Here is a 27,118-nt window from a genome sequence, read left to right as displayed (position 1 = left end):
CGCTTCCGGCGAGTCTGCCCGAGGTGACGTCACTTCCAGCAACAACGGCAAACGTCAAACCTTCCAGCCGAGAGGCGGCGGGGCGGCAGTGGCGGCGGCGCCCCCCCCCCCCCCGCGCGCCGGTGGGGCCTGCCCGGCTGCTCTCGCCCCTCCCTGCCGCCCGGGGCTGCGAGAGCCCCGTCCCACCCGGCGAGGCCCACGCACCGACTCGGGCCGGGCTCGTCGCGGCGGCGGTTGGGACCCGAGCTCGCGCAGGTACGGGTGAGTGCAGGTTCCCCTCGGCGGGGGGCGGGGGCGGATGGACGGGCGGCGCAGCCAATCAGGAGCCGCAGTACTTGGGGCGGCCCTATGGCGTGCGGGGGCGGGACTGGCGGCCGCTGCCCGCCCGTTGCCGGCGGGGGCCCGGCGCGACCCCGGCCCCGAGCGCGGGGAGGCGGCGCGGCGCGGCGGGGGCCGCGGGGCCGCTCTGCGGGGAGAAGCGCGCTGGCGCGGGGAGAGGGGGCGAGGCTGGCCGGCGGCAGCAGGGCGGCGGCGGCGCCTCTCGGGGCGCGGTGCTCGTCGGCGGCGGTCCCCGGGGGCGAGCGGCAGCCGCGGCAGCGTGGAGGGTGAGCAGCTGGGTTTGCCTGGGGCGCTGCGGGCGTAACGGCTTGGAATCAGCTTCCCAGGCTTTGGCGTCGCTTACGGCTGCGGCGGGTGAACTTCGGCTTTGATAATACCGCTGACAGGAGGGTGGTGGTCACAAAGCACCGCCTGTACGGCCCGGTTACCACGGAGAGGAGGGGTTTCGGATCATTATGTTGTGCTTTATTTGATAGAGCAGGACACGGTTACAAGCGTTGTTTTAAGCGAGGTTGCGTTTAGTTTTTAGCATCCCATCATGCTCTTCAACACTGTAAAGAATTTATTATCCGGTAACAAGGTGTAACATGAAGAAGGCATGATCAAAGTTGAAACTAGATCTGTCTGACATCACACAGAGCCAGAGAAGGTCAGCACGTTATTTACAAGCTTGACGAGTGTTTTTCTTGTGATAATTATTACAGCCAAGCCATTAAAAGGTTTCAGTCGTTAGGTAAAGCTGCGTAATTGAAAGTACGGGAACATACCTTTAGGTGGCCTACTGAATCTGGAGATTGAGGATGGATGTTCAAAATACATTTAAAAATATGGTTCTAGGTGCATTTACAGTAACAATGGGTTTAGCCATCTTGTTTTACAAGTGAGTTCTCAAAGCATTCATCCTGGTTTACTGCAAAGCTGAAAATAGTTGCTTGAGCAGGAAAAATAAGATATGAGCTAAAAATGGCATATAAACTGGTGGCTAAATGCGCACATATTAAAGCTTTAAAATTTCCAGCAATTGGTTCCAGATTGGTTTAAATTGTATCTCCCTTTGTGTCATATGTGAAAGTTCTTCAGTTGGTACCCAGCAATAAAGAAATATATGGTGTATCTTTTTACCAATTTTTAAGTTAAAAAAAAGATTTTTAAGATTTATGCTGTGATGTCTTCTATATCAGTACAATAGGAAGAAGACTTACATTATAAGTCTAGTTTCTTGAAAGACAGTATTTTTTTCTGTCTTGGAACCACTTTCTAACATTAAATAATTTAGAAGTGATTATGTTGTTGCTGGTGTGTCGATTTAGCTTCTATGCAGGGAGAAAAGCCCTGTGCACATCAGCAAAAACTACTGGTATTCTTGTTAGCTCAACATTGTTCAGTAGCTTGTTAATTTGTGAGCAGGAAGTACTAGCTGAGTATAGCAATAAAAACATGAAACTAGCAGCTAAAATTTTGATATTTGTTTCAGGGCTAAGTAGGAAAACTTGATCTCCTGCAACCACTACGAATTCTTTACAAGTACTGTATACACAACAGAAAGATAATCTGACTTTGGAGAGGTTTTGAAGCTAGTATAAAATTGCCAAATGTTCACCTGATGGTGTAAAGTTCACTTGATAATTTATCAGACACAGTCTTTTGGTGACCCAATTCTGATAATGCTGCTGCTCCCATCTTTCTGGTATATTATGATTATGAAACTTATCACAACATGATTCCTAATGTTCTTCAGAGCCTTGAACTTCCTGTTACTGTTTTTTTTTCTTTTATTTAAAGCATGTCCAAATAATTATTTTCAAATGATATTTTTGTCAATTTGGAGTTAACAAATATATACAGAAATGTGGGTTTGTTATAATGATATAAAGTAATGTCCGAAGAGATAGCAAAAATACTAGCAAAATACATTCCTTAATTCATCTTTTTAAAAATTACCTCCAGAAACAGATTTCAGCATTTGACATACACTGTTTACACAGAATAGGTTGGATCATTTCATATTTCATGAAATTTAAGTTTTTTTTATCTCAATGTTGTCATTGTTTTCTTTGCTGATTTCTGTTGCTGTCTTGGTTAACAGCTTGAAATAATGATGAGGAACTATAAGCCCACACTCCTGGTTCTTTCTGTCCTTGAAAACGATCTCTTGCTGTCTGGTTATTTTATTATTTAGTGTAGTGTTAATGCCATATATTCAGGCAGATTTATTTTTGTTTTTACACAAAGAACTACACTGAGAAAACATGCAGGATATATTTGAGTTACATCCACATCATGTGCATTTGTATGTGTGTATACATACATATATTTTTTAAAAATTTAATATTTGCTTGACAGAATTGATTGAAGAATCATTGTTTTTCAGTCATTCAGATCATCTGATACCTGCTGTAAGCAAACACAGACAGCCTCTAAAATTTGCATCTGCATGTTTGCAAGTATAATTATTTGTTGACAGTGTTATTCCCAAGGCTAAGAACAAGAATTGGTTGAAGCCTTGCAAAATGTTTAGAGATACCTGTTTACTGTCTAAGAACTGTACCTAGGTAATTAACAAGTGCATATGCAGTGCCTGGCAAAATGGGAACTTGATCTCAATTGAATTCTGTAGTTCAGTCATAGTAGCCCTTTCTGAAATGTTGTATTTGTTCAGAAGTACTCCTTGTCCACTTTTCTCATCCCTTAGGAAGTTCTCTCTATTCCTACTAGCCTACTTGACTGTTAATGCCTACCCATAAAAACTTTCTTAACGTGGTTCCTTACAGCACATCACTGTCTATATAGTCTGTCTGCTGCAGGGTGGCAACAGCAGAAGTAGTGGCAACTGGAGTTGGGCGTGGCAGGAGACTTGATGGGCTTATGCTTGTAGTCCCAAATGCCAATTCTGGCACACCTCCCACTGATGCTTTTAGTATTATTGTTGCAATTGGTATTATTGGTGGTGATACTCCCCTTCAATGGAGGTTAGTAACTTCCTTCTCCTTGGTTGTTTAAAACCAGAAAAAGTTGGCACTGAACTGCATCTCTGAGAGTATCTGTTAAAAAAATGCTCTTACTTGAATCTTACTATAGAATGAAAGATACAGGCAGAGTTCTTCATCTTGTAAAGAAATAGAAATATGTACATCTTGGACTACATTTCATAAATCGATTGCAAAAATCAGCGTAAGTTACTAATGCCTCCTTTCAGCAGACCACTCATTCTTGTGCTGTCATTTTTAAGTGGCGGGTTGCAGTATGACTTTTTCTCATGAAGCAAGTTCACCAGTAGTGCTAAGGGCTTTTTAAAAGTTAGATGCCAATCTCTAGAAAATGAGAATAACTTCTTATGCATACACTCTTGCAGCAAATCGTATATCCTGTTTATGGTGTGACTCAGTAAGGTTTTGTTTAATACTTGCCTAGTATAACTATTGATTATGGCTTAACTTGTCTTCAGTATGCTAAAAGAAACTTAAGCCAAGTATATAACTACAGGAAGTGAAAGTAGAGGTAGTGATGATTTTCTTTAAAATTTTGCATATTACTAAATTGATTCTTACACATATGATTACAGTTTCTTCATACCTGTGGTCCTATTTAGATTAAAAGGTTAGAAAGGAAGGCTCCAACATAGATCTTTGACATCAAGGACAAGATTTTTTGGGATATATGACTGAAGTAATGAAATCTACAACTGCAGTGAATAAATGTTTATGTGAATAACTGTTTCACCAACCAGCTGAACCTCTGTCTTTCATCTGCCTCCATCTTGATTATGCTTTTTTCTTTCATTTCTTATCTCCATTTTTCTCCCATGATCCCTCACCTCATCCATAGTATGTTTTTTCTGCTTATGTAGAACCATTTTCAGCTATTTCTGACCTTTAATGGATTAAGCCCCAATTTTAATTCCCTGTGTTAGCAGAAAATAACTAACTAAAAATGCATGTGACATTCTACCAAGCCACAACATACTTTTTTAGTTCTTCAGAGAGTTTTTTTGAAAGTCAGCATCAGGAACCTGTAGATTCCGAGTGCGATTATTTATAGTGAGCTGTCATCATAGCAAAAGTTGAAAAATAAGAGATGTATCGGTATATATATACTACTTTTGATAGGATTCAGACAATTTTCCCAGACTAAATTAGAAAGTCAAGTGTGATTTATACTACTTCTGTTTTCCCTCTTAGTAAATACAGGATGTTAGTGAAATATGAAATGTGTCATTCAGAAATCTTGATAACTAAATAACTTTCATGATCTGTTGCTTTTATTACCATCTGCAACAAAAGCTGACAGAAAGTAACAAACACAGTGTACTGGTTGTGATAATTAAGATATATAAGCCTTATCATCAAGTTTTTATGCTATCAACAAATTTACTCTTAATCTTGTCTCTTGCATTCAGCCAAATAACTTCTGGATACTCTTAAGATTTGGGATATGAGATTATACTGCAGTCTTTTAAAATGCCTTAGGGAAAGGCATCAAGCAGAAATGGACACCTTCTTGTGTTTCAATCTAGACTTCTTCCAACTTCTCAGAACAATAGACTTCCATATTGGACAACTGTTCAACCCTGTAACTGTCATGATGCTTTCAGAATTCAGCCTCAGTTTCCCCTTAAGTTTATTTCTTTATTCTTACTCACAATGATTAAAAAAGGGGTTAGTTCACTTTGTTGCCTGCAATTTTCAAAAATTATTAATCAACATTTTCCACTTACTACTCATTTCTTACTTCTTTATGTTATCTTCAAGAATCATGTCCAGACCAACCATCTGATGTATTTTCATTGATCTTTAAAAAAAACCCCATACTTATAGATGTTTAAAATAACATGCTAGAACTGCACAAACTAGTCATCGTGCATTCACAGCAGTACTACATGGAAAGTTGGTTTTTACCTCACTTGTCTGTGTTGCAGTGTTTCTTTGTATTCAGATCAGGATTACTCTTTTAGTAGCCGCAGCTTGTTGCAGGTAATTTGCAGCATTGACAGTGTTTGTAGAATAACTGCAAGAATGATGAATAGGGTGTTCAGAAACAAGAAACTGAATGCTTAATGCATTATCATTGAACATTGTAGTTAAAAGCCATTCCCAAGTTGTTAAGTCTTGTCGTAATGTCAGTCACTGCCTAATTTTGCATGCTACCCACTGTTCAGGATGCTTACATTTGTCCTTACATTTTATAGCACCTCACTGTTTCTAAATAAGCTATTATTGTGAATTTTTAAAGGTAGTCTGAAGGTAATCATTCCAAATGTTCTGATGAATAAATCTTCTCAACTTGCATGGGACAGATTAATTCACAAGCATAATGTTTGGTACTGTTTGCAGAAGCTTATTTTTAATTTTATAACTCTTCAGGTGCAGAAATATTTGGAAAAGTATCTTCTTGATTTTGTTAATGATTTTTGTTTTCATTGTTTATTTGGTTTCTCCACTGGGGACAGATTAATCTATCAGCATAATTCTGACAAGACTAACTTTTTTGTGTTCAAATCAATTCTAGGTTTTTATTTTAACTTTTTCAGTACATCTGTGTTATAAATTTCTATAAATAGCTGTTGACTCAATATTTGATTTGCATTTTATGTCCAGCAGGTTCGCAGATGGGTCAGGGACTCTGGAGAGTTGCTAGGAACCAACAACTGCAACATCAAGGATATAGTGGACAAGGCTATCTTACCAGAGAACATGGTAGGAGGATAGCTACTAACAGTGTTTCCAATACAAGCCATCGCAAACAAGCCCAAGGAGGTATTGACATCTACCATCTGTTGAAGACAAGAAAATCTAAAGAACAAGAAGGGTTCATTAACCTGGAGATGCTGCCCCCAGAGCTTAGTTTTACCATTTTGTCATACCTGAATGCAACTGATCTCTGTCTGGCTTCGTGCGTCTGGCAGGATCTTGCTAATGATGAGCTTCTCTGGCAAGGGTAAGCAAATAATATAAAATTACTACGTTTGCCTCAATATGTGCTTTTTGTTACTGAAATATTAAAAAAAAGGTTTCCTAAGTTAATTGAGATTTGACATAGGAGAAAAATGAGTACAGTTTAAAAATATATTATTCTGCATTTTTAATTACTAACAAGTATTAGTGGAGATTACTACAAACACAGCTATGCTTAGTATAAGTACACGTGTGTGTTACTACAAACCTATTGTTGGATATATCACAGAGAAAAACAAGGGTTTGTCTTCTCTTTTGTATTAGCTCAAGGCACAGCTCAAATGTTTCCATTATTACTTCTCTAACTTTGGACAAATATCTAGCTTGAGCAAGCGAACCTATTCAGTTGAAGCTCCAGCTAAAACGGGATGGGAACTCAGCCACTTTCTGTTGCTTAAGTATCTTGCAGTCTGCTTGTTTTCACTCAGACTAGGCCAACTCAAAAGAAGTTAATACAGACGTAGATAGTTTGAGCTAATGCTGAAATTAGGAAAGCTCTCCTAGGTCACAAATATCTCCAAAGACATTTTCATTATCTGTGTGCCTCATGTCTTAAAATGGGTTGAAATTTTAAATCTAGTAGCTAAATTGTCACCAAAAGCATTAACAAGGAAAAGGATAAGTGTAGTTAAACAGGAGTATCACACTGAAGTAGTAAAAGATAGAAAATATAGTCAGGAAGAATGGAAAATGCTGAAAGGAGTTCAGAAAGAAATCCAGGAACAGTAAAGGGATGTTCTATCAAATAAAATAGTATAAGATTTAAATTTAATTAAAATATTCTTTTCTTTAGTGTTTCATAGCACTAGGAGAAAGTCATATGAAACCATACTTATCTTGAGACTAGATGGTCAACAGAATTTTTGTCTTCTTCCACAACATAGTTTTATCCCTGAACTAACTTAAGGGACAGTAGTATTACTATAATACGCAGGTTGTTGTTCCAGGTCCTATTTCTTTCCCTTCCGTTATGCTCTACAACTCTTCCTTCCCTCATCTTATTCTTTGCCCCTCTGCATTTGAATTAAGCAGCTTCCCTTCCTTTCATGCTGCACGAATTCCAGGAATAGGATACCACAATTATAACAACTTAGCCACAATTCTTCTGTTGTTGGGGACTGTTGTTTTGGTAGGAAGTAGAAACTCTAGTGAAGGTCCTGCTAAGTTCCTCAGTTTATGTACACGAAATATCATGGTAGTTTGGTAGATATGCATTGTAGTGTGCTGAGTTCTTGGTAGCAAAACCACTGCAAATACAATACCCTGCACCAAAGCATGCAGGAACTAGAGCTTCTTAATTAAACAATTATATGAAGTATATATTTTTAGCATGCTTAAAAACCATTTTCCTCAAAGTTCATCCTGGGAAATAGCTCAATCATTTTCAGTGAAACCTTCCCAAAAGTGCATTTCAAGGCAGTGCTTGAAAAGGCTGCTTGAAAAACTTCAGCTTAAATAGATTAAGGTGAGCAAAGTTAAAAATTACAAAAAACAGGCACTTCCTGTGGAATATGTTGGTAATCTTTTCCCTATGTGTAGCTGTTACCTGTTTTAAAAGTTCTTGTACAGGAGTCTTCAACATTTTAAATAAAAGTGCATTGACACTAAAATTAACCTATTTCTCCTTCTCCATTTCCAGTCTTTCTCTGTAAAAGGTTTAAAAGCTGTGGTCTCAAGTCCTGACTTTATTGTTTGTGAACTTATTTGAGGTTTATGTGCTTGAATATAACTTAAGGTTTATGTATTTGATGTTTGTCAGGATAAGACAAGGATGTGTTTGGTGATGAAAATCTGCCCTGATTTAGCAGATTTATAAATCTGAATGCCCATAATCTCTGTAGACATCTTAGTCTTTAATGTTTCCTATGTAGCGAATATGTTTGAGCTTAATGAAATAATTATTGAAATAATGGAAAATATAGATGAAATATATGTGGAGGTTTGGGCCTGGATCAAATAACCTGCATTGGTAAAGGCTGGGAAAAGGACAGCTGGAAAGCAGCGAGTTAATGGTGTCGTTTGGTGCAGATATGGCTTCCCACTTACTGCACAGTTGGAGCACAAGAAAAGAAAAACGAATTTTTAATCTGTCATATTGCTGCAGGAGAACAACTTGTCACTGTGACCCAGTATTCAGTTAGTAGAAGTGCTGGAAGTCTCAGCTATATGAGTGTTATTATGATGCCACCTGCTGGGATATTTTTTGAGATTGCACTCAAATACACCAAAGTCTGAATGAGAAGAACATAATAAACATATAATTAAAGACTTTAACAACAGACATGCAGAAGGCTAAGGAACTAAGTGTTACAAGCAACCTATTTCTGACTTTTCATAATGTTTAAGTAGTTAGCTTTGCAGTGTTGATAACATTTTGTGTATGTAAAATACATGAAATACAGAAAAGAATTTTGATATTAGGCTTAATTCTATTTTCATAGGTTGTGCAAATCCACTTGGGGTCACTGTTCTATATACAATAAGAATCCACCTCTAGGATTTTCTTTTAGAAAATTGTATATGCAGCTAGATGAGGGAAGTCTCACCTTTAATGCCAACCCTGATGAGGTAAGTGAACTGTTGCCAACAGTAATAAATAGTTAAAATGACTGTGATTTTTGTTTAATAATTATATAGAAGCCAAATTTTATTAGGTGTTTGTTTTACTGCAGGATTGCTAAATACTAAATTATAGCCCTATCCTGATCTTTTTTGCCTGTGGTACCTGTGCACATCATTTACATGGCTTGCCTCATAAGGACTCTGCACAGCAGTCCGACCTATGGATGCTAGAAATTCATAACCACATATTGACAAAAGAACAAGGGGCAGATCCTGTCTGAAGACACAGTGATCGATTTAGAAAGGATCAAAATATGCTTACATAAATTAAAATGCCAAAATGCTACTCTAAAGTATTGGTTTGATCCTGCTTCAGTTGACTTAAGTAAAGCAGGATGAAGTATAAAGAAACACCAATTAATTCTATAACTATTATGTTATCTTGTAAAGCATTTTTAAATATTTCTACTGTCAATGTGCAAAATATTGCCTATGCTAATGTTATCAAAGCAAATGCCAAAAAGCAAATATAAACACACACAATTAGTCTTATTAAAAATATGTACTACTGAACTATCCTAAATAGCAGTCTGATTTGATTTTTATGTATGTTTGTTCTGCATAAACCTAATACTTCTTCATAGTATAGAACACCATATATTTATTTCCATAAAAATCCCTTATAGAACTAAAAGGTTTCTATGTATTAATTCACGTAACTAAGTGGAAAAGTCAGTTTCTCCTTTCTCTCTGTCACTTATCAAAGAAGAAAAAAATTTGACAGTAGACAATTACTGCCTGGGAGATATGCAGCTAAAGCCAAAGTCGTGAATGGAATCTTACATGTACAAAATCAGACCCCTCCTGTTTCATATTTCCCAGGAAAATATAGTACACAGTACTGAAAAATACTATGTATTAACTTCCTTACATATACACAAGGAAGTGGTAATTGAATAAATCCAAAATAGGAAAAGGATTAAGAGGCGTGGAAAGATGCATTTCTGGAGCCAGTAGTTCATATTACTGATATGATACAGAAAACATGAACTTGTGACTGCAGGATGAAATAAATAAAGCAGTCATACGAATCATTACAATGATGTGATTTTGTTTATACTCTTGACTCTTGCTTTATCTCATATTTTGCTTTTTTGGTAATTTCTCTGGTACAGCGCTGCCTTGTACTGCAATACACTATCCTGAGAAGTCCTGTCAGCAGTTTGCCACTCAAGAGTGATTAGCATTGATTTCCAAAAGGATTTTAGTGAATCTAGTATTAGACAGGAGGTTTTTCAAATGAAACTCAGTGTTTAGGTAATGAAAATGTGTTTTCAAGCGTGCATGTCCTAATCAGGTCTTAATGGTAACAGTTTTACCCACTCACATTTTCCTTTGCCTTTCAATTTGTTTTAAGATACTTCTTCATTTACTGTCTTAGTCTATAAAGGCTGTTTTATTCCAGCCTAATGTTAAAGTAATTCTGGTACGTTCAAAGCATTTGGAGTCTTCATGAAAGGCACTGAATAAAAGTGTTATTATTTTAAAGGAAATCAAGATGAACAAGTAAGAGCAGCCTAATTTAGGTATTAAATCTATTATGCTGCGTTTGCTTCTTCTGGGTTCATTATGGTTATGTTGTAGCAATGGAAGTACCAACAGCCTGCTTCAGGCCTAGTGAGAGGCTAGAATATCAGGATATCTCCTAAGGGCTTCTGTTCCTCTCTCCCTGTGGAGCACCATAGCCTGGTAGGAATCATTCAGGGCCTGAGTTTAAGGAGAATTCACAAATACCATTGTTTTTCTTGTTTACAACTGTGATATTGGCAGAATTATTATTATAAGGACACTGTGACTGGAATATATGATATGACATTCCACTATTACAAATTGTGTCTCCGAATTTCCTGCCAAACTCTGCTTTACATTTGATAACAGACCTGATCAAAATACTATAAAAGTAAGAATACTTACAGCCACAGGAGCAAGATTCTCCAAAGGACACCGCCCATGTCATGAAAATGGGTAACCAGGCTCCACAGCACCAGCTCCAGAGCTAGCGGTGGCTCACGGGGTAGGGGAGAGCATCTACACACTTTGTGGTAGGATTCTCCGGTTAGCCATTGTTGTGTGCATGGCATTGTGATATCTGCTGTAATTTAATGTATTGATTGTGTGCATGAGCTTGCATAAGTCATAGCAGCTGCTCACATTCTACTGAAAGGATGTGCCCAATCACATTACCTGTAATTTGAAAAAACATCCAATGCATGTTTGGTTTCTGATTTTGGGGTCCTTTTTTCATGTGGCAGCATCATTGTAGCTAAGATTTGAGGGGTCGGGGGGTGTAGTTGTAGTATCAAGACGTGAATATGAAAATTATTGTTGTGTAACCTGCCTACATGGTCTCAGCTGTATTTTATTCTAGTGTATTGTGTATGTGAAGTGTTTATCAGGCAGTGCTCATTCTGTATCACATACGCTTATAACTCAGAGTTTGTAAGCAACCGTAAGTTATTTCCAACTGTTTTGTATGCTGTTTCTGACTCCCTGTAAAATATACTTCAAGTTTATTACAAGGGGTTATGTTATGACTTATAATTGGAATTGAAGGTGGAATAGATAATACATTTGTCAGGAAAGGAGATCTAATTTCTGTTTCATTCCTAATGATAGCAGTTCTAACCAATTGTGTTTAATAGCATTTATTTTTATGGATCTAGTGAAATTTGGACTGCACTGAAACTCTCAGACTTTCATGAGCTCAGGATTTTCTTCACATAGTATACTAACAATAAAATACAGCAAGCAGAGACATGCTTATACTAAGCCTGGCTTTCCACTTTCCTAATTATCTCATCCATTACCTTAGCTTTTGTCAGGGAGGTGAGTTTTCTGTCCTTTTCTTGGTTATAAATTAATTTTTAGAGACTTGCATAAAGAAACTTTAACTGGCTTTTAATTATGGATGGTCTGCAGATGGTAGAATATTTACTGTGCTGTGTATTTCTAACCAAATTTTTGTGGAAGGTCAACAGCTTGTGACATAAATAGAAAACTTACCTTTTTCTGTAGAGAACAAGCCAAGTTTGAGATGCATTGATTTATTTGTCATAAGAATATTAAAAGTATGTGTGTGTGGGAGGGGGAAGGAATTGTTCTGTGTGATTTGTGTAAAAAGTGGGAATGGATCAGACAGCTGAATCCTTTTGAAAACTACATTTAAATTGGATAACATTAATCTTGTAAATTATCAGTTCTAGAAGCTGTGTAACATGAAAAATATTTCTACGTTTAAAAGATTCCATCACAAGTGTGTGCTCACTGTTACACTCAAACACTTAAATTATAAATCACCTACAAATGTTAATATATGCTCAGTCCTACTAGTGATTTCCTTAGTCACCCTTTATAATTATTTAAGCTAAACAAATAAAGTAGGTGTACAACTATTTATGTTAAATTTGAAACAGTAAGTGAAATTTGTCTTTATTAACAAAGAGTATATTTTGATATATTATTTTTAAGTGGGAATTAGGTAGAGCTTCATTGTCTGAAAACTGAATTGATAAAGAATGCCATTTAAATATTTAAAGAGTAATCGTGTATAAGTGTAGAAAAATACTGGTTTCAGAAAGCTGTGTGCATCAAATCATGGTTTTCCTTTGTAAGCTCCCTATGTATGTTGTAGTTGTTAGAGTACACGCGTACTTTACTTTAAACATAGAAAGTGCAATACAGAACATGCTGTAAGAAAAACAGCAGAAATAAACTGGCATGAGACTGGCCACTTTCCACTTGCCACATTCTTTGTTACTCCCATCTGCAGTTCAACCTGATCTCACTCTCCTAAACAAGTCCTTTTCAGTCTGGTTATCCTTTACTTATTTTTCAGTGATTGCCGATCCAGCTTAATGTAAAACGCCTATCCTGTGGCTTTTGAAGAATGTTTTTTTGGATCCAAAACAGATTTATTAGTTTTAATCCATTGCTATGTAAGGAGCACTAAGACAGTGAAATCTAATGACATTTAGAAAAGGTGTTTTAATCTATGTGAAAATAAAATTAATTTGAAGCAAGGTATAAAATGTCACCAACATAGAATATCATTGGTTTGTTTTTTTTATATCTATATACATATATATATATATGAATGAAAATACAGAGGTCAAAAGCAAACACAGAAGGTTTAATATAACTATGGTACTGAAATGTTCTGAAAATATTATTAGCAGAGAAGAAAATTAATGCAGAACTTAAATCAATACTGAAGAAAGAAAATTAAATTGATTTTAGGTATCCTGTATGGATATAATGAATGGAAAGACTCCATAAAAATAAATGTCGTAATAATTATGTCTCGGGACCAGGTGGAAAGCAAGTTAGAAGCGGCAGTACTGTAACAGAATAATTTGGTAATAAAAGCATCGTGTGACTTGAAAAAAAAATCAGTAACTATAAAAATTAACGTATTGAAATACAAGGAATTGCTTTTGTTGTTACTATTGATCCATAGTTATGATTGTTATTTGTATATATAATGTAAGAAACACTTCCATACATTAAGATTTTATTCAGAGCTGTCTGAAATTCAATTGTAACATTCATGGACGAGTAAGGCAAGATATCTTTAGGGCATCTTTCCTAAATCTCTAATGCGAAGGACATTATAGAAACAAACAGTTTCCTGACATATGTTAGGCAGTTGCAGAGCTCCTGTAAATCTCGGCTGCTATAATGTTCACCTACCTACTTTTCCACTAAGCCAGGATTGCAAGAACATACCATGTGGGATCCCCTTCTGTGTTTCCAAAGTGTTAAAAAGACGTCTTCAGAAGTGGTAGCTAGTGGCATTGATCTGCATAGCTGGCTTCAGTCAAATGTTTTCTAAGAGAATCACCAGATGACTGATAAATAATCTTAGCATCGTTTTTATTAGTGTGTAAAACTACGTATTTCAGCTAGTATACCTACCACAGGTGACCATTTTACCGACCAAAAGTGATTTATTTGAAATGTAGGCTGTGAAAGGAATTCATTTACAGTTTTACAAAAAGCGGATTTGATGACATGGTGATAAACCCTGTAAATAAATGTCATTTGTTGTGAGCAAAAACTGAAGAACTTTGCAACAATAGAAGCCTGATTTCTCTTTAAAATATCTGTTATTCATTGAGAAAAAATAAAAAGCAACTAAAAATGATGGTGTGCGTTAAAGTATATTTCAGTTATACCCTCCTTATGTTTAAGGGAGATAAGGAAAATGAGTAAAGAAACAACATTTACAGAGAAGGATATTTTGAAAATGTATGTATGGTGGGGAGAGACAGGGAATTGGATACGGGGAATAAGAATGCTTTGCAAAGAACTGGTAGCCTATCAGATGAGGATCCAACAATAAATTGAAATCTAGGGCAGGAAATAAATCATTTATGGAATTTATTGGCAGAGAGAAACCACCCGTTGACTCTTTTAAAGAAGGTGTTACTTTCATGCTGGCTACTCCATGAGATGACGGATGTTTTCTGGATATGTCACAGAAGTTCTTGTTAAGTAACTGTAGCATCAATGTGCTTTAAAAGTAAAACACTATTGAGACTTCCTCTCCAGGCTTCAGTTTACACTAACTTAAGCAAATGCTTATTACTGAAGCAAATATGTAAGCCTAAGGATATACATTAAGGAGGCAGAGTTAAACCAAAGATGTAGAAGGCTAGTGCAGCCCTAATGTTTTGTTGCTTGTCATAAATAAACTGCCAAAATACTCAATACAATAAGCAGTTGATTTTCATTTTGGTCCCCCTTTTTTAGATTCCCATTCTAGATTCAAGAAACTATTTAACTATATGTTGCTCATCCATATTATGGATGAAATTAAGTATAACCTAGTTTGGATTTAAATGAAAGCTTATAGTGCGATACATGTTTCACTACTGTGTTGAATAAAGGTTATTCCTAAAATCGGGGCCTAAAATTGCAAGGATTTTTTTGTTCTTAACGGTATTAAACCTATTTATTTTTATTTAATTTGTAGAACATTAACCAAAAAGAATGTTTCTTTACTGCAGTTTTCTATAAGTGTATGAGCAAAAATTACAGTGGAAAAGGCTAGCTAATATTATGAGTGTTTCCTGGCTATGCACTTCTTTTATGGATATTTTAAGTCTCTGATTCCTTGCCTCAAGGCATATATGAGTATAAATATATATATTTTTTTGCTTGGTAGTACTGAGATTGCTGTTTTGTTAATGTGTGTATAAAACAATTTTCCAGACTCAGTCCTATACCTCTTTTGTAAGCAAAAATGAAGAGCACTAGGACGTTAAATACTGAATGACAGGTTGCCCCTATGTCTTTATAGATGTAATGTAAACTGAAAGGTCAGCCTTGAAAAATACTGTGAAGTCTAATAAGAGAAAATTCAGGAGGAAAAGGATTTCAGACATCTTTTAAAGTTGATTTAGGTAGTGGCATTGGTACTCTATCCTAATTTGTTTTATTCAGAAATGTACTATCCAGCACGTTGTACATATTTCAACATTATGATATAAAAAAGAGAGATTATAGATAAGCAATGTAACTTTTTTTAAAACAAATGCTCAGAACCACCCTCACTTCCTACCAAATTGAATTGAAAATAATTGGTTAGTTATCCTCAGGTTTAGATTTTTGTGCTGAAAATTGTTAAATACTTTTAAATTCTATTAAGTTGGGTTTGATGTCTAAAATCATGGAAAAATAGTTTTCATGCTTTGGGATATTTTAATGAACAGAAAGAATCCAGAATACCACTGAACTATTTCAGTATGAAATTTGGCATGTATATTCTGAAAGAAATGTGTGCCTGACAAAGCATGGAAAATTCTAGAAATGATAATACGAGTATAAAATATATATGATTGTTCTATCCTTCTTTTTACTATTTTTTAATTAGGCACAGTGTTACGAATTATGTGTATGCATATTTACATATGTGCTTATATTGACTGATGCTTTGAAATCAACATGTTTGTTTATTTTCATTATTACACATTTAAACAAATGCATTTAATGCATTTATTTGAATGTGGTACACCATATACATGTGAGAACATTAGTGTTAATGTTTTAATAAAAGATATTAAAGACAAAACACATTATGGCTAAGATTTTCCTATTTCCAAAAGGTATGAAATTAAACCTTATGGTCCTTGCACCATTTTAAGTACAATTATAAAAGTATGTAAACAAAAATATTAGTCTGCACTGTAAAGAAAACACTACAGAATCATCATGTTTTCTGTGGGATTCATGATTTTAAATTTCCTAGTGTGAGTGTGTGTAAAATCTCAACCATAACAATGCATTAAGTTTATTTGCATTTGATTTATAATTGTAAATTGTATTGTGCATGTTGAAATGTGATTTAGAGGAAGAGGAATCATTCTGCTAAAAAAAATAATTAGTAGGATTATATTGCTATGTTGCTAAGTACAGTACTTTTTCCTAAAGCCAATATGAAGATTAAACTTAATTATATATAAATGTCTTTTATCTTAGGGGGTCAACTACTTCATGTCCAAGGGCATACTAGACGATTCGCCAAAGGAAATAGCTAAGTTTATCTTTTGTACAAGAACACTAAATTGGAAGAAGCTGAGAATCTATCTCGATGAAAGGTAATTTGAATCTCTCATGAGAGTTTCCTTACTCATTTTCAGTCTATAGCACCTTTCAAGAATCAGTTTTACTTATATTAATGTAATTTAAATATGTGAATATGCATGAAAATGCAACTAAGTAATGCTACTGCTAAAACTGAACAGTTATTTGGTTCTAGTATTGGTCTGATTGTAACAATTCATAAGAACCCCTGAAAATACCAATATAACTAGTAAATCTCACATAGTGCACCTTTTCTGCATTTACAGTTCTGAGCACAAACTGTATTGAATTTGTAGTGTGCATTTCAACTGCACAGGAAATCTTTGTGCTGTATGACCTTCACATTTTATACCTATTTTGCTGCCTTTTTGAGTTGGGGGTTCTTTTCTCCAATCTAGTAAGGGCATTAATCAGGAAACACAGTTGTGACTTTACCAAGCAATGATTGTTTTTTAACTAATGTTAAATTATCTGATGTTTCTCAAATGGGAGGCACACCCACCTCATAAGAGTCAACAGAGCATCCTCTGGATGACAGCTTGTGCTGCAGCAGGGAACACTACCCCTGTGGTCGCGTGCACCTCCAAAATGCTTTCTCTTGCCCTCCTGGATACCTTCAGGTTTGGGTAGTGCAGTATCACGTGCAGTATCATGAAAGAGGAGCGCCAACAACCAGTTCAAGCAAAGTTGAAAGAGGAGGAGAATAATAACTGGACCTAAATAGGAAGAGCAGAGGGACAGCAGCACTCACAGCAGGAATCCTCTCCTGCTTCTCATCCTCAGCCTGTGCCACTAAAGGAACAAAAGGAGTCATTCCGTAGTGCCATCAGCACTGACACTCTTGTACTGTAAAACTTTAGATTATCAACTTTTGAGGCAATAGAAAAAATACAGAACCATTTACCAGATATGACCGCAGCCAGTATTAGCAGTCCCTACTGCCATTCATCTTTCTTTCATAAATAGAGTGTAATCAGGCACTAGAAGTAAAAGCTAGGTTTCTAGATGATGAAAGCCTCCTCTTTTTATTGAAATACCTAATAAAAAGGATCAGCGTAGAAGAGTATTCTTTGTTTTTCCTCAAACTTGTTTCCAAATTTGCTTCAGATTTATTTTGCACATCTGTTCACATAGGCTAGTCTGAGTCCTTTAGGTGTTTCTGTGCTAATGGAAAACTCTGGTGTGTTGCACCCTAATGGACTTACTCTTTAAAGAGTTTTTGTGAGTGAATTTTATTTCACTTAAGCCTCATTTTAACAAGATACTCCTGAAACAGTGTGTACTGAGGCATCAAAATGTGTATCACACACATAAATGTTCTTCCTTTTTCCTTTCTTCCTGTGTTTTTTCTGGCTTTGTCAGATAGTTTAAAGGAAATGAAGTCTGTATATGTACAATGAATGAATATGCATATACAGAAACTTAGAATTCGGATTAATGCATATTTTTGTAGTATTTGGCTACTATTATAAATGCTTGAAAAATGTGTGGTTATATTATTTTCCTTATATTGTTAGTTGTAGCCTGTCTTTAAGCAAAAAACAAAACTCAAAAGTTATTCTAAAGATTTCATTTTGATTTTAAAACCTACATTTTCAAATTTAAAACGTTAAAAGAAATTTCTCTAATTATGTGGGGTTTTCTTCCTCCAGGCGAGATGTTTTGGATGACCTTGTGACACTGCACAACTTCAGAAATCAGTTCTTGCCAAATGCACTGAGAGAGTTCTTCAGACATATTCACGCCCCTGAGGAACGTGGGGAGTACCTGGAGACTCTTATAACAAAGTTCTCTCACAGATTCTGTGCTTGTAACCCTGACTTGATGAGAGAGCATGGCCTTAGCCCTGGTAAGGAAAGAGAACTTTGATTAAGTGAATCAGTCTTTATATTTCTGTGTATGTTTAGGTAATGTTACTGCTCACGATGGTTTTAAAGTTAGTACCTAACTGTGTAATTCTAAAAGTACAGGCACTGGCTTGGGAGAGTCTTTTGCCCACATTCAGTATGTAGGCATCTCCCATACAGGTTGAAAAAAGACCAAAAATAACATACAGATTATTTTCTTAGACGTAGCTGATAAGCTTTTTTTCTTAAAAAAATGTTATCTTTTCCTTCACTTTTGTCTGTGCTTAAGCTCTGTAGCATCTTGCCCTGTGGATAGTCCCACAGAAATGGAGGAATTTGGGGCCTCATTGAAGTTAACGTGCATTTGTAATTGGCTTTTGGGGAGCCAGTTTTCAGCAGCAGAACTGCTTGCATATTTAAAGATAAGCTCTCACTGGATCTTGGCCTTAATTTGCAAAAACTTCAGGAGTCTGTTTAAATGAGTGTGCGTAAAACCCTGAGTGACTTTTGGACACTATAGAAGTATTAAGAGATTTATAAGTGATTATTTGGCAATTTGCTGACATGATCACTTGGAAAATTAATTACAGTAATTTTTATTTCAATGCTTTATTTTTTGAGTTGTTATATATGTGTACATATTATTATAGGCCCAGATGTTTGAGACTATAAGATTCTTGGACAGAGAACAGTATTTTTAATGAACACAGTTTGCTTTTATCAATTTTGTTTATTTTACTCTCTCTTGTCTAGATGCAGTTTATGTACTATGTTACTCGTTGATTCTACTTTCCATTGATCTAACCAGTCCTCACGTGAAGAACAAAATGTCAAAACGAGAATTCATCCGAAATACACGACGAGCTGCACAGAATATTAGTGAAGATTTTGTAGGGCATCTTTATGACAACATCTACCTTATTGGCCATGTGGCTGCCTAAAAGCACAGTTTGCTAGGACTTAAATTTTGTAATTTTCAAAAACTAAATCTAGTGAAGAAATTAATTATTTTGTAGAGATGGGGGTTATTTTAGTGCTGGTCATTCTAACCTCTGTATGCAATCAAAGATTGTGTGTGTAAGTGTGTGTATGTGTATTCTACCTTTTCTATCAATTTACCATGGGAACTGAAGGACTTGGAGATCTTTCTTAATATTTTTTAGTTTTGCACAAAACAATGCGATTTGTCTGACACAGCCATTTATGAATGTTAAACTGACATTACAGTCTAAGCTGACAAAGTGGTGGAATTGTGCATTAGATTTGCTTGAAACTTTAATAAGTTCATTCTTTTAAATAATACCATGTAATGTGTATATATTTAACTAAAGAGATTTATAATCATAATTATTTTATTGTAAAATATTTTAACTAAAGTTTCTCCTTTGATCTCTTAAAAGTGTTGCATTTCTTTTTTTCTGCACTTAAAATCTTGTTTTGTTTTTACAGTGCTGATTATCTCAGATATGCGAGTTAGAGAAACATTGGTCTGAATATTACAAAGTTTATTCTGCGACATGATAGAACACTCGTAAAATATGTTAAACTGTATTTAATACTGTATTGACTCATTGGAAGAATATTGGCAATCCGTTATTCACTGAAGTTTAAAGATTTCAACTGCTATTTTAGATGAGTTTACATTGGATAGCCTAGGGATATGGAGCATTTGACATGGCAATAGCTAACCTATATTGCAGACACTAGTTATTGGTGATGTAGAGCGATCAGCTATAATCAACTATTCAGCACTATAAACAAGGAAAAATCTCAACAGGGAAAGTGGTAAAGGGCAAGTAGCATGTTGCCTCTTTCAGCTGCTTCCGTCAGCCTAGAAATGTCAATGATGGGAATGCCTAGGCAAATATATACCAGGTGACAGATTGTTAAAGCTATTAAAACTGTGACTGTGCAAGATTAGAACTGTTTCAGACTGTATTGGCCAACTCAAATACTGAAGTAGTCTTTCCAGGTCTGTCTGTCATTGCTAAATTTTAAATAGTACTAGACTTATGACAATACTTGAAAGATGGGTTCAGTTGGGTCGCATTGTATGTTTTCTAAAGCATTCAGAGTATTAGCAGTGCAACTGCAGTGGAAGTAAACGAGAATCTGCCTAGTTTTTGTTCACATAACTCATAGTACAGTGTTTTTCTTAAATTAACCTAACATTTAGTTGAAATAAGAGCTGTTCCTTAATTTCTTCCTGATGATATTCCTTTACATAAATATTCAGCTGTTTCTAGCATCTGAATTCATCATGGTAACTAATAGATTTATCATTTTTTCCTACCACACAGTGAGGTGAGGTAGGAAAATACTTTTAGTTCTGTTTTACGGATGGATTTGATTTTTATGTAGGAAGCCTATGGCAGAGCCAGGAATTGAATGCAGGTCCTACTTCCAATTGGTATGCACTTTGCCCACTCTACTGTTTTCCTTTTGGCACAGAGTGATTATTACATTTATCTTAAACTGTTACAGAAACAGTGATGATAACAACAATATACTGATTTCAGTCCACATAACAGCTACATAAATGACATAGAGAAAAAAAAATGTAGCTACCACTGCTATTTTAAGTATTTAGTATAAACAACAGTTCTGGTCCATATGCAAAAATGCACCCAGAAAGAGTTGCATGGTAATGCAGAGTTGTATGCATTACCTTTAGTCAAGCGTAAACGTCATTTGCATTTGTGTAGCATACATCGCCAAAGCCAGGCAGCTGCAGTATTGCAGCAATCTTCCGGCTAAGTTTTACAATATTATTCCCCTCTCTCAGGGTAACTTTTCATCATTTATCTCTGGGTTCTTTCATACGTTTCAGAAGGCCCAAGAACGCATGCATCAATGGTGAAATAAGCTCAAACACAAATAAAGACTTCAGCTGAGGAGCTTTGTTTAAATGTTTAAATATAATTTTTTGAATGATAAAAAGCATAATACTAAACATTGCCTTAGCCATAGGTCTTTAGTCCTATAAAAAACAGACAAGTTACAAAACTTCAACATCATATTTTGCAGAACCAACAATGAGGAAAAGTGTCCATGTGCTCTTTGAAGTGCTCTTGCATGGAGACCGCAAAATACAGCTTTCCAGAAAACGCTTCTCAGAAGTTACACACTTTTAAAAGAATATAAGAGAATTCAGTGAATTCTGAAATTACAACTAATCTTATCAGGAAAAGTTTTCTTCTCATACCACAAATGAAGAGCAATGCCTAATGCTCTTCTCACTGGCAACTATGTTGACATCAGTGAAACTGTTTTTGATTTTGCACTGTATATGTGTGTATAATTGTTTAATCTGTATTTTTTTCTTAATTTCTGGCTACTCTCAGTACGCATCCTCAATCAGGAATAGAACAAGCAGAAAGAACTTGGTCCTTCTGGTGTGGTTGAGTACCTCTGTTTACAAGGTTTAGAAAACCTCAGGGCCAGCATAATGACCAAGAAGATAAATTAGAAACAGGATGATGTGCTTAAGGTTTTGATAAGACGTAGGTCCGAGAGAAACAAAAAACTCCGCCTACATATGTACAGATAACAGCGTTTGACCTTTGCAATAGGATTTTAACTAGCATTAGTGCCAAACTCACGCTGTGCATTACATTATTAACTCAGGGTGGAATAGAAAACAGCAAATACAACATGCCAGATGTGCATCCCCTTAGAACTATCCAATAAACAAAAAGATGACAATAGACATTTCTTCTATCCTTGCCTGGCAGAGAAGTAATTTCTTCCTTTTAAGAATCATGAAGGCAGGCAGTTTTCTGCCATGTCTTAAGAAGAAAAAAAATCTTAAGCAGGTTTAACAGCACTTCTACAAAGGGAGAATGATAAAGTTTGAATTCTCTTAGTCCTCCTCCAAAAGCTCTCTGAAAGCTAAGTAGTGGGAAGGTCATCTTCAATGCACTATTGCTTTCTCCACATATATTTTAAAAGAAATAAGTGATAGAAACATCATTGATCCTGATGTTACTAAGTGTGCTCATTGGCATGCTGTGAAAACTACTTGATCAAGCACTTTGGAAGACTTAGGTAGGAGATCCCAAACCTAATTACATGAGCATGATGGTAGTGCAGCAAAGTGATTCCCAATTTAGGGTGCGATTCCACCACTGCCTGTCTTTTGAACTGGCTGTATATTTTATAAGTTTGTACTAGGTTAAGTACTCTGTGACTGTTCCTTAGTAAACCATGGGAGAACTTCTCCCTCCTGGCAGATAGGTGGAACTGTGAAAGCAGAGCACTGGGGGACCATCACTACTTCACTGAGGTAGCCTGGACACTGACTGTGTGCGGTGGATGCCCTGAAAGCAGAGAGGACGCTGCAGCGCATACCCCTACAACAGCCATTCTTAATGGCTATTTCTGAAACTTTGATAGCTTCAGTATACATGGATGTGACACATGTACAATTTTTCTTTATTCGTGCAGGTGAGACTAGTGTTTGTGTATCCATGTAAAATGTTACACATATTTAAGGAATATGATGTGTATCACATACTGCCATGACTCAGTTATAGTCAGTGTCTGACATAATTTTTTCAAAACTATTTCTAAACTTGTATAATTTTTGTTCACACTCTAAACAACAGATTTATACAGCTTTGGCTTTTCAAAGTAAAACAAAGCTTCTTCGAGCTATAATGACACACAAAAGCCTAAACAATTGGAAGTTAGAGACAAGGCTGCCAATTTTGAAATGGACAAGAAACGCTCATTTAGGATAAATATATGTCAGTTTGTTCTCAACTTCTCCCCCCGCCAACACACACACTGGAAAAAGCAAAATTATAAACAATTTCAAAATACAGATTTAGGAAAATAAACTGTTTAGCTGGGCAAATAAATGTTACTATTGTCTCTTCAGTGTACTGAAGTTTAGTACTGATCATTATATAGATGAATTAATCAACAGGAATTGTTCTTTTTGGAGGTAATAGTTTTGGTTTCTGTATAAGCTATCATTGCTCAATTTGATACTTTTTACAGCTCTGTTTTTTTAAAAAAGCAAGTATTAAATTATTTTGAGTACTTAAGCAAACACTGAGATATACCTACTTTATCATATTAAAAAGTACAAAATAATACAATACTAAGCATTTATAAAAGTCAAATTTACTTGCCTTATATTGGATTACAGTTGAAAAATTAAGAGAAGGGTTTTTCTTTTCACATATTTCATGTGAGTATCAAAACTAATAAACATTAAGGTTGATGACTTGTTCTCTGCCATTGTAAAATCTACCACTCTAATCTCAAAAGCACTGTTAAAATGGACAAAGGACAGACTTAAAGGATTTCCTGTGTCTCCCATAGGCACATTATGGTTTCATTTTAGCTTAAAGAGAAATAATATAGAAACATTTATAATCTGCATATAACAGTGATTTTAGTAAGTAAAGTAAAAATCTATGTGGTCTTCTAATACTATGTATCAGATGTTAGAAGTTAAGCCTTATTATACAATATATATAATTAAATCATAACCAACTAGATAGAATTAGTTATAGAAATGAAAGTATATGTAAAAGCTTCAAAGAGAACACATTGCCACTACATCACTTCAGTGCTTTGGCTGACAATATTAATAGATTTGCAGTTTTCCATTCTTATTCATCCAACCAAGCTTAGAGAAGTGGATTATAAAATACGTACACAGAACGCTTCCATTCCCTATGTGAAAATTTTTCCATTAAAAAGGAACTTTCCATGTATGCATTATAATTTAAAAGAGCAGTAACTACAATTCATCAGAATGGCTGAAAAAATGAAGAAATCCTAATTTTCAAAGGTGTTGTTCGGTCATAGCACCTATTACAGAAAACAGGCACAAAAAACTCAAGATTTCTAGCGATCCAACTCATGCATTATTTTTAAGGTTCAAAATAATACTTATTTTGCATGTGTACATGACAAAAATCAAATATATTTATCTGAGAGCAACATGGTCAGGCTATCAGATCTTTTCAGACAGAGTATTCATTTGTAAAAGTTAGCTTTCTTCCAGGCAGTACTGGAGAGGAATGTTGGATTTAATTTAAAATGATTAATGAGATTTTGTCAGACTCCCTGCCTTTACCACCACTGCAGTTTGTCAGCACAACAACCTGGGAAACCCGGACGCCGCTCTGTCGCCCTAAACAGCTTTCCAGGAAAAAATAAACCTAAGTAACTAGTGCCAGGTACATGTCAATGGTATTGTCTTTCAGCTGTTGACAGTTTAACTCTAGGTTAGGACATTTACACATTGTGAGGAAGTGAACCTCATTCGTTATTTCGATAGTCTGGCTTTGACAATGGATACCAGTATAAACACTGTTTAAGTTTTCAGGGCAGGCATATCATTTATTATTACCTTTATAGAAAAAAAGTTCCTATAATCCATGCAGCCAAGACATTTTTTTTTTTTAATGGATAAGTATGAAATCTTGTCCAGATAAGTTTTTCTGGAACAAGACTGTATATGCAACCTATCTCATTTTTAATTTGTAAGAATCTCATTCTCTAGGCCTTGCTCATGTGCGTAGGCTGCCGAGTTGCAATGAATGCCCTGCGGGACCTGGGGCAGACACATCCATGTCAACATATGTGCTAATAGTCAAAAACTAACAAGTTCACAATGCTTTTGATATGTAACCACAACATAAGAAAATGAGCAATTCTTCTGAAAGGTAAGGTAGATATTGAAAATAAATTATCATTTTTCTTGTTTACTTCCCCTGCAGCAATTTATTCTGTTGGACTATAGCTTGAGTTTTGTGTTCTTCATAAACATAAAATAAAACTGAGATGACGACGTTTTTTTCTACAAACAGGAAAAGCAGGCCTTCCACTCACAACATACACACATCTCCCTGAGTCGCACAATTTTTTCTGCAAGTGCATGACCACACCCCAATAGACTGACCTTTCATTTCAATCCCGTGGCCCTCTTCATAGGCCATTCCTACTTGCTACTCAACAGGCCAAAAATTCTAGGAGGCTTCACAGAGATTTAGATGGTGAAAAAGACTTAGTATTACTGTTCTACACCAAGGAGAACATACTTGTTCCAGGACAGGATGCCACAGATATTTTCCATGACTTTTATCTTAGCTATTGCTTACATATTGGAAAAAAGTATTTTCACCACTGCAGTTTCCCTGTCTTCACGTTAAGAATTCTAAGAAATATTGTAGCTGTGTTTAACATAATTTAATTGAAATATATTTTTATATTTGGAGAACCTCTCAAACAGGCCTGCTGACTAAACAAAATTTCCATTTGGTGATTTGTGTTTGCCTTCTACAGCATGAATTACCTGCATGACAAAGGAGTTAGGAGACCACTGAACTGCTTTAGGTGTGTTGGAGAGATGCGTGTCTCTTCGTGCATTTCTTATTGTCAACAAATGCAGGGTCTTGATCATCATCAAATGTAACCTCTTATTTCTATATTCCACAGAGGAATTTATATCAATGAATATATTAGTTACTGATGCGTGCTCTCTAAAATGTGACTATACTGTTTCTGATTTGCACTAGCAGATTTTTGGTTTTTTTTTTTCCTCTGGCATAGTAGCAAAATTTACAATAGACACACAACATTCATCTATCACAGTAAAAATATGATAATGCCTGAATCGTTCTTCCCTCTTTATGAGAAGATCTAATTATGTAATAAAATACAGAAGTCACATGGTTAGTAATTGGCTTTTGTTAAAACTTCTTTCAGCTTTTTTTTTTATAAATTCATTATTTCCTTTTCTTGATGTTAATTTTTGACAATGTACATCCTGCTATATTATACTGAAACTCACAACACTTAAAGGCCTAATTTGAATATTTAAATAGTACATAGATAGATATTATGCTGAATTTCTGTATAAAACAGATTTTATTTAAGATAACAAAGGCTCAGAAATGCCTAGAAAATAACTACCTAATTCCTTTAAAAGAGTAGTATTTAGTAATCGTCGGAAAATTAAGATGTATGGTCTGGATCTGAAGACAAAATAGTAAAAGAGGAGGAAAGCCCAAAGGAAGAAATTACCTTTGATTTATTAAGACTAGATTTTCTTAGCTGCATTGGGGATCAAGACAGAAGTTTGGAAGAGGTGAGATTAGTGGTCTCTGTAAAAGGATACATAATCCCAGCGATGCTCATCCCTCATCCCTCCCTCTTCCTAGCAGTAACAGCCATCCTGCCCTGCCCAGCACATCTGTTTCTATCCACAGCTGTCCCGAATTAGGCAGAGCAGCCTCTTCCTTTGTAGCCTGCTCTTCCCTTCCCCCCAGATTAGTAAATGGGCGGTATGTAATCTAGAATACAAAACGTTCTCTAATTTCTTAATGCTGGCTAAATAACAGAATTAAAAGAAACTAGCAGTTAAGATATATTCTCAGTGAATGTTGATAATTTTTAAGCACAAGCAGTTGTTCTTATCGTACAAAAAGTACAGAAATGGAAGCCCATGTTGCCAGCCAAACAGCTTTATGTCAATAATGTTAATCTCATCAGATTACTCCAAAATCATCCTCAAATTAAATCCACAAATGCTGATTAACAATCTTTTGCCTATTTTAAAAGTTGTTCATCACATACTTGAATTAAGCAGAATTTTATATAGAATATATGATACTTTGGTGGCTAAGCAGGCCACCAAAATACAACAATTGGAGAGGCTTAACTATATTATCCTTACATCACATTTAACATAACAAAATTCTGGCCCACTGTCAAAAGCAGACAAGCTACAGGAGTAGAATCAGGACATCACTA

The 27,118-nt window shown here is 35.8% G+C and overlaps 1 protein-coding gene and 1 long non-coding RNA gene across 7 annotated transcripts in view; one reads left to right on the top strand and one right to left on the bottom strand.

Moving 5' to 3' along the window:
- The first annotated feature begins 40 nt into the window (after positions 1-40).
- On the top strand, positions 41-19,742 carry FBXO8 (F-box protein 8). 6 transcript variants are annotated; one of them, XM_026105267.2, is made up of 6 exons: positions 41-255; positions 5,937-6,273; positions 8,732-8,858; positions 16,392-16,510; positions 18,149-18,345; positions 19,097-19,742. In XM_026105267.2, exons 2-6 carry the CDS (start codon positions 5,945-5,947, stop codon positions 19,282-19,284), a joined length of 960 nt encoding a protein of 319 aa, XP_025961052.1. In that variant the 5' UTR covers positions 41-255; positions 5,937-5,944; the 3' UTR covers positions 19,285-19,742. The 6 variants fall into 6 exon arrangements, with proteins under 6 accessions (XP_025961052.1, XP_025961053.1, XP_025961051.1 ...); XM_026105268.2 differs by having other exon boundaries at positions 5,934-6,273; XM_026105266.2 differs by having other exon boundaries at positions 41-261; positions 5,934-6,273.
- Positions 601-27,118, bottom strand: part of LOC135328236 (uncharacterized) — a 31,751-nt gene continuing 5,233 nt past the window's right edge. Inside the window, exons 2-4 of the long non-coding RNA XR_010389031.1 lie at positions 6,200-6,264; positions 5,235-5,343; positions 601-2,733 (exon numbers count right to left, since the gene is read on the bottom strand). This is a non-coding gene — a long non-coding RNA (uncharacterized LOC135328236). The remainder of the gene's footprint in view (positions 2,734-5,234; positions 5,344-6,199; positions 6,265-27,118) is intronic.

This window comes from Dromaius novaehollandiae, chromosome 4 (assembly GCF_036370855.1).
Source record: "Dromaius novaehollandiae isolate bDroNov1 chromosome 4, bDroNov1.hap1, whole genome shotgun sequence".
Taxonomy (NCBI): Eukaryota; Metazoa; Chordata; class Aves; order Casuariiformes; family Dromaiidae; genus Dromaius; species Dromaius novaehollandiae.
This window is presented reverse-complemented; position numbering and strand designations above follow the sequence as displayed.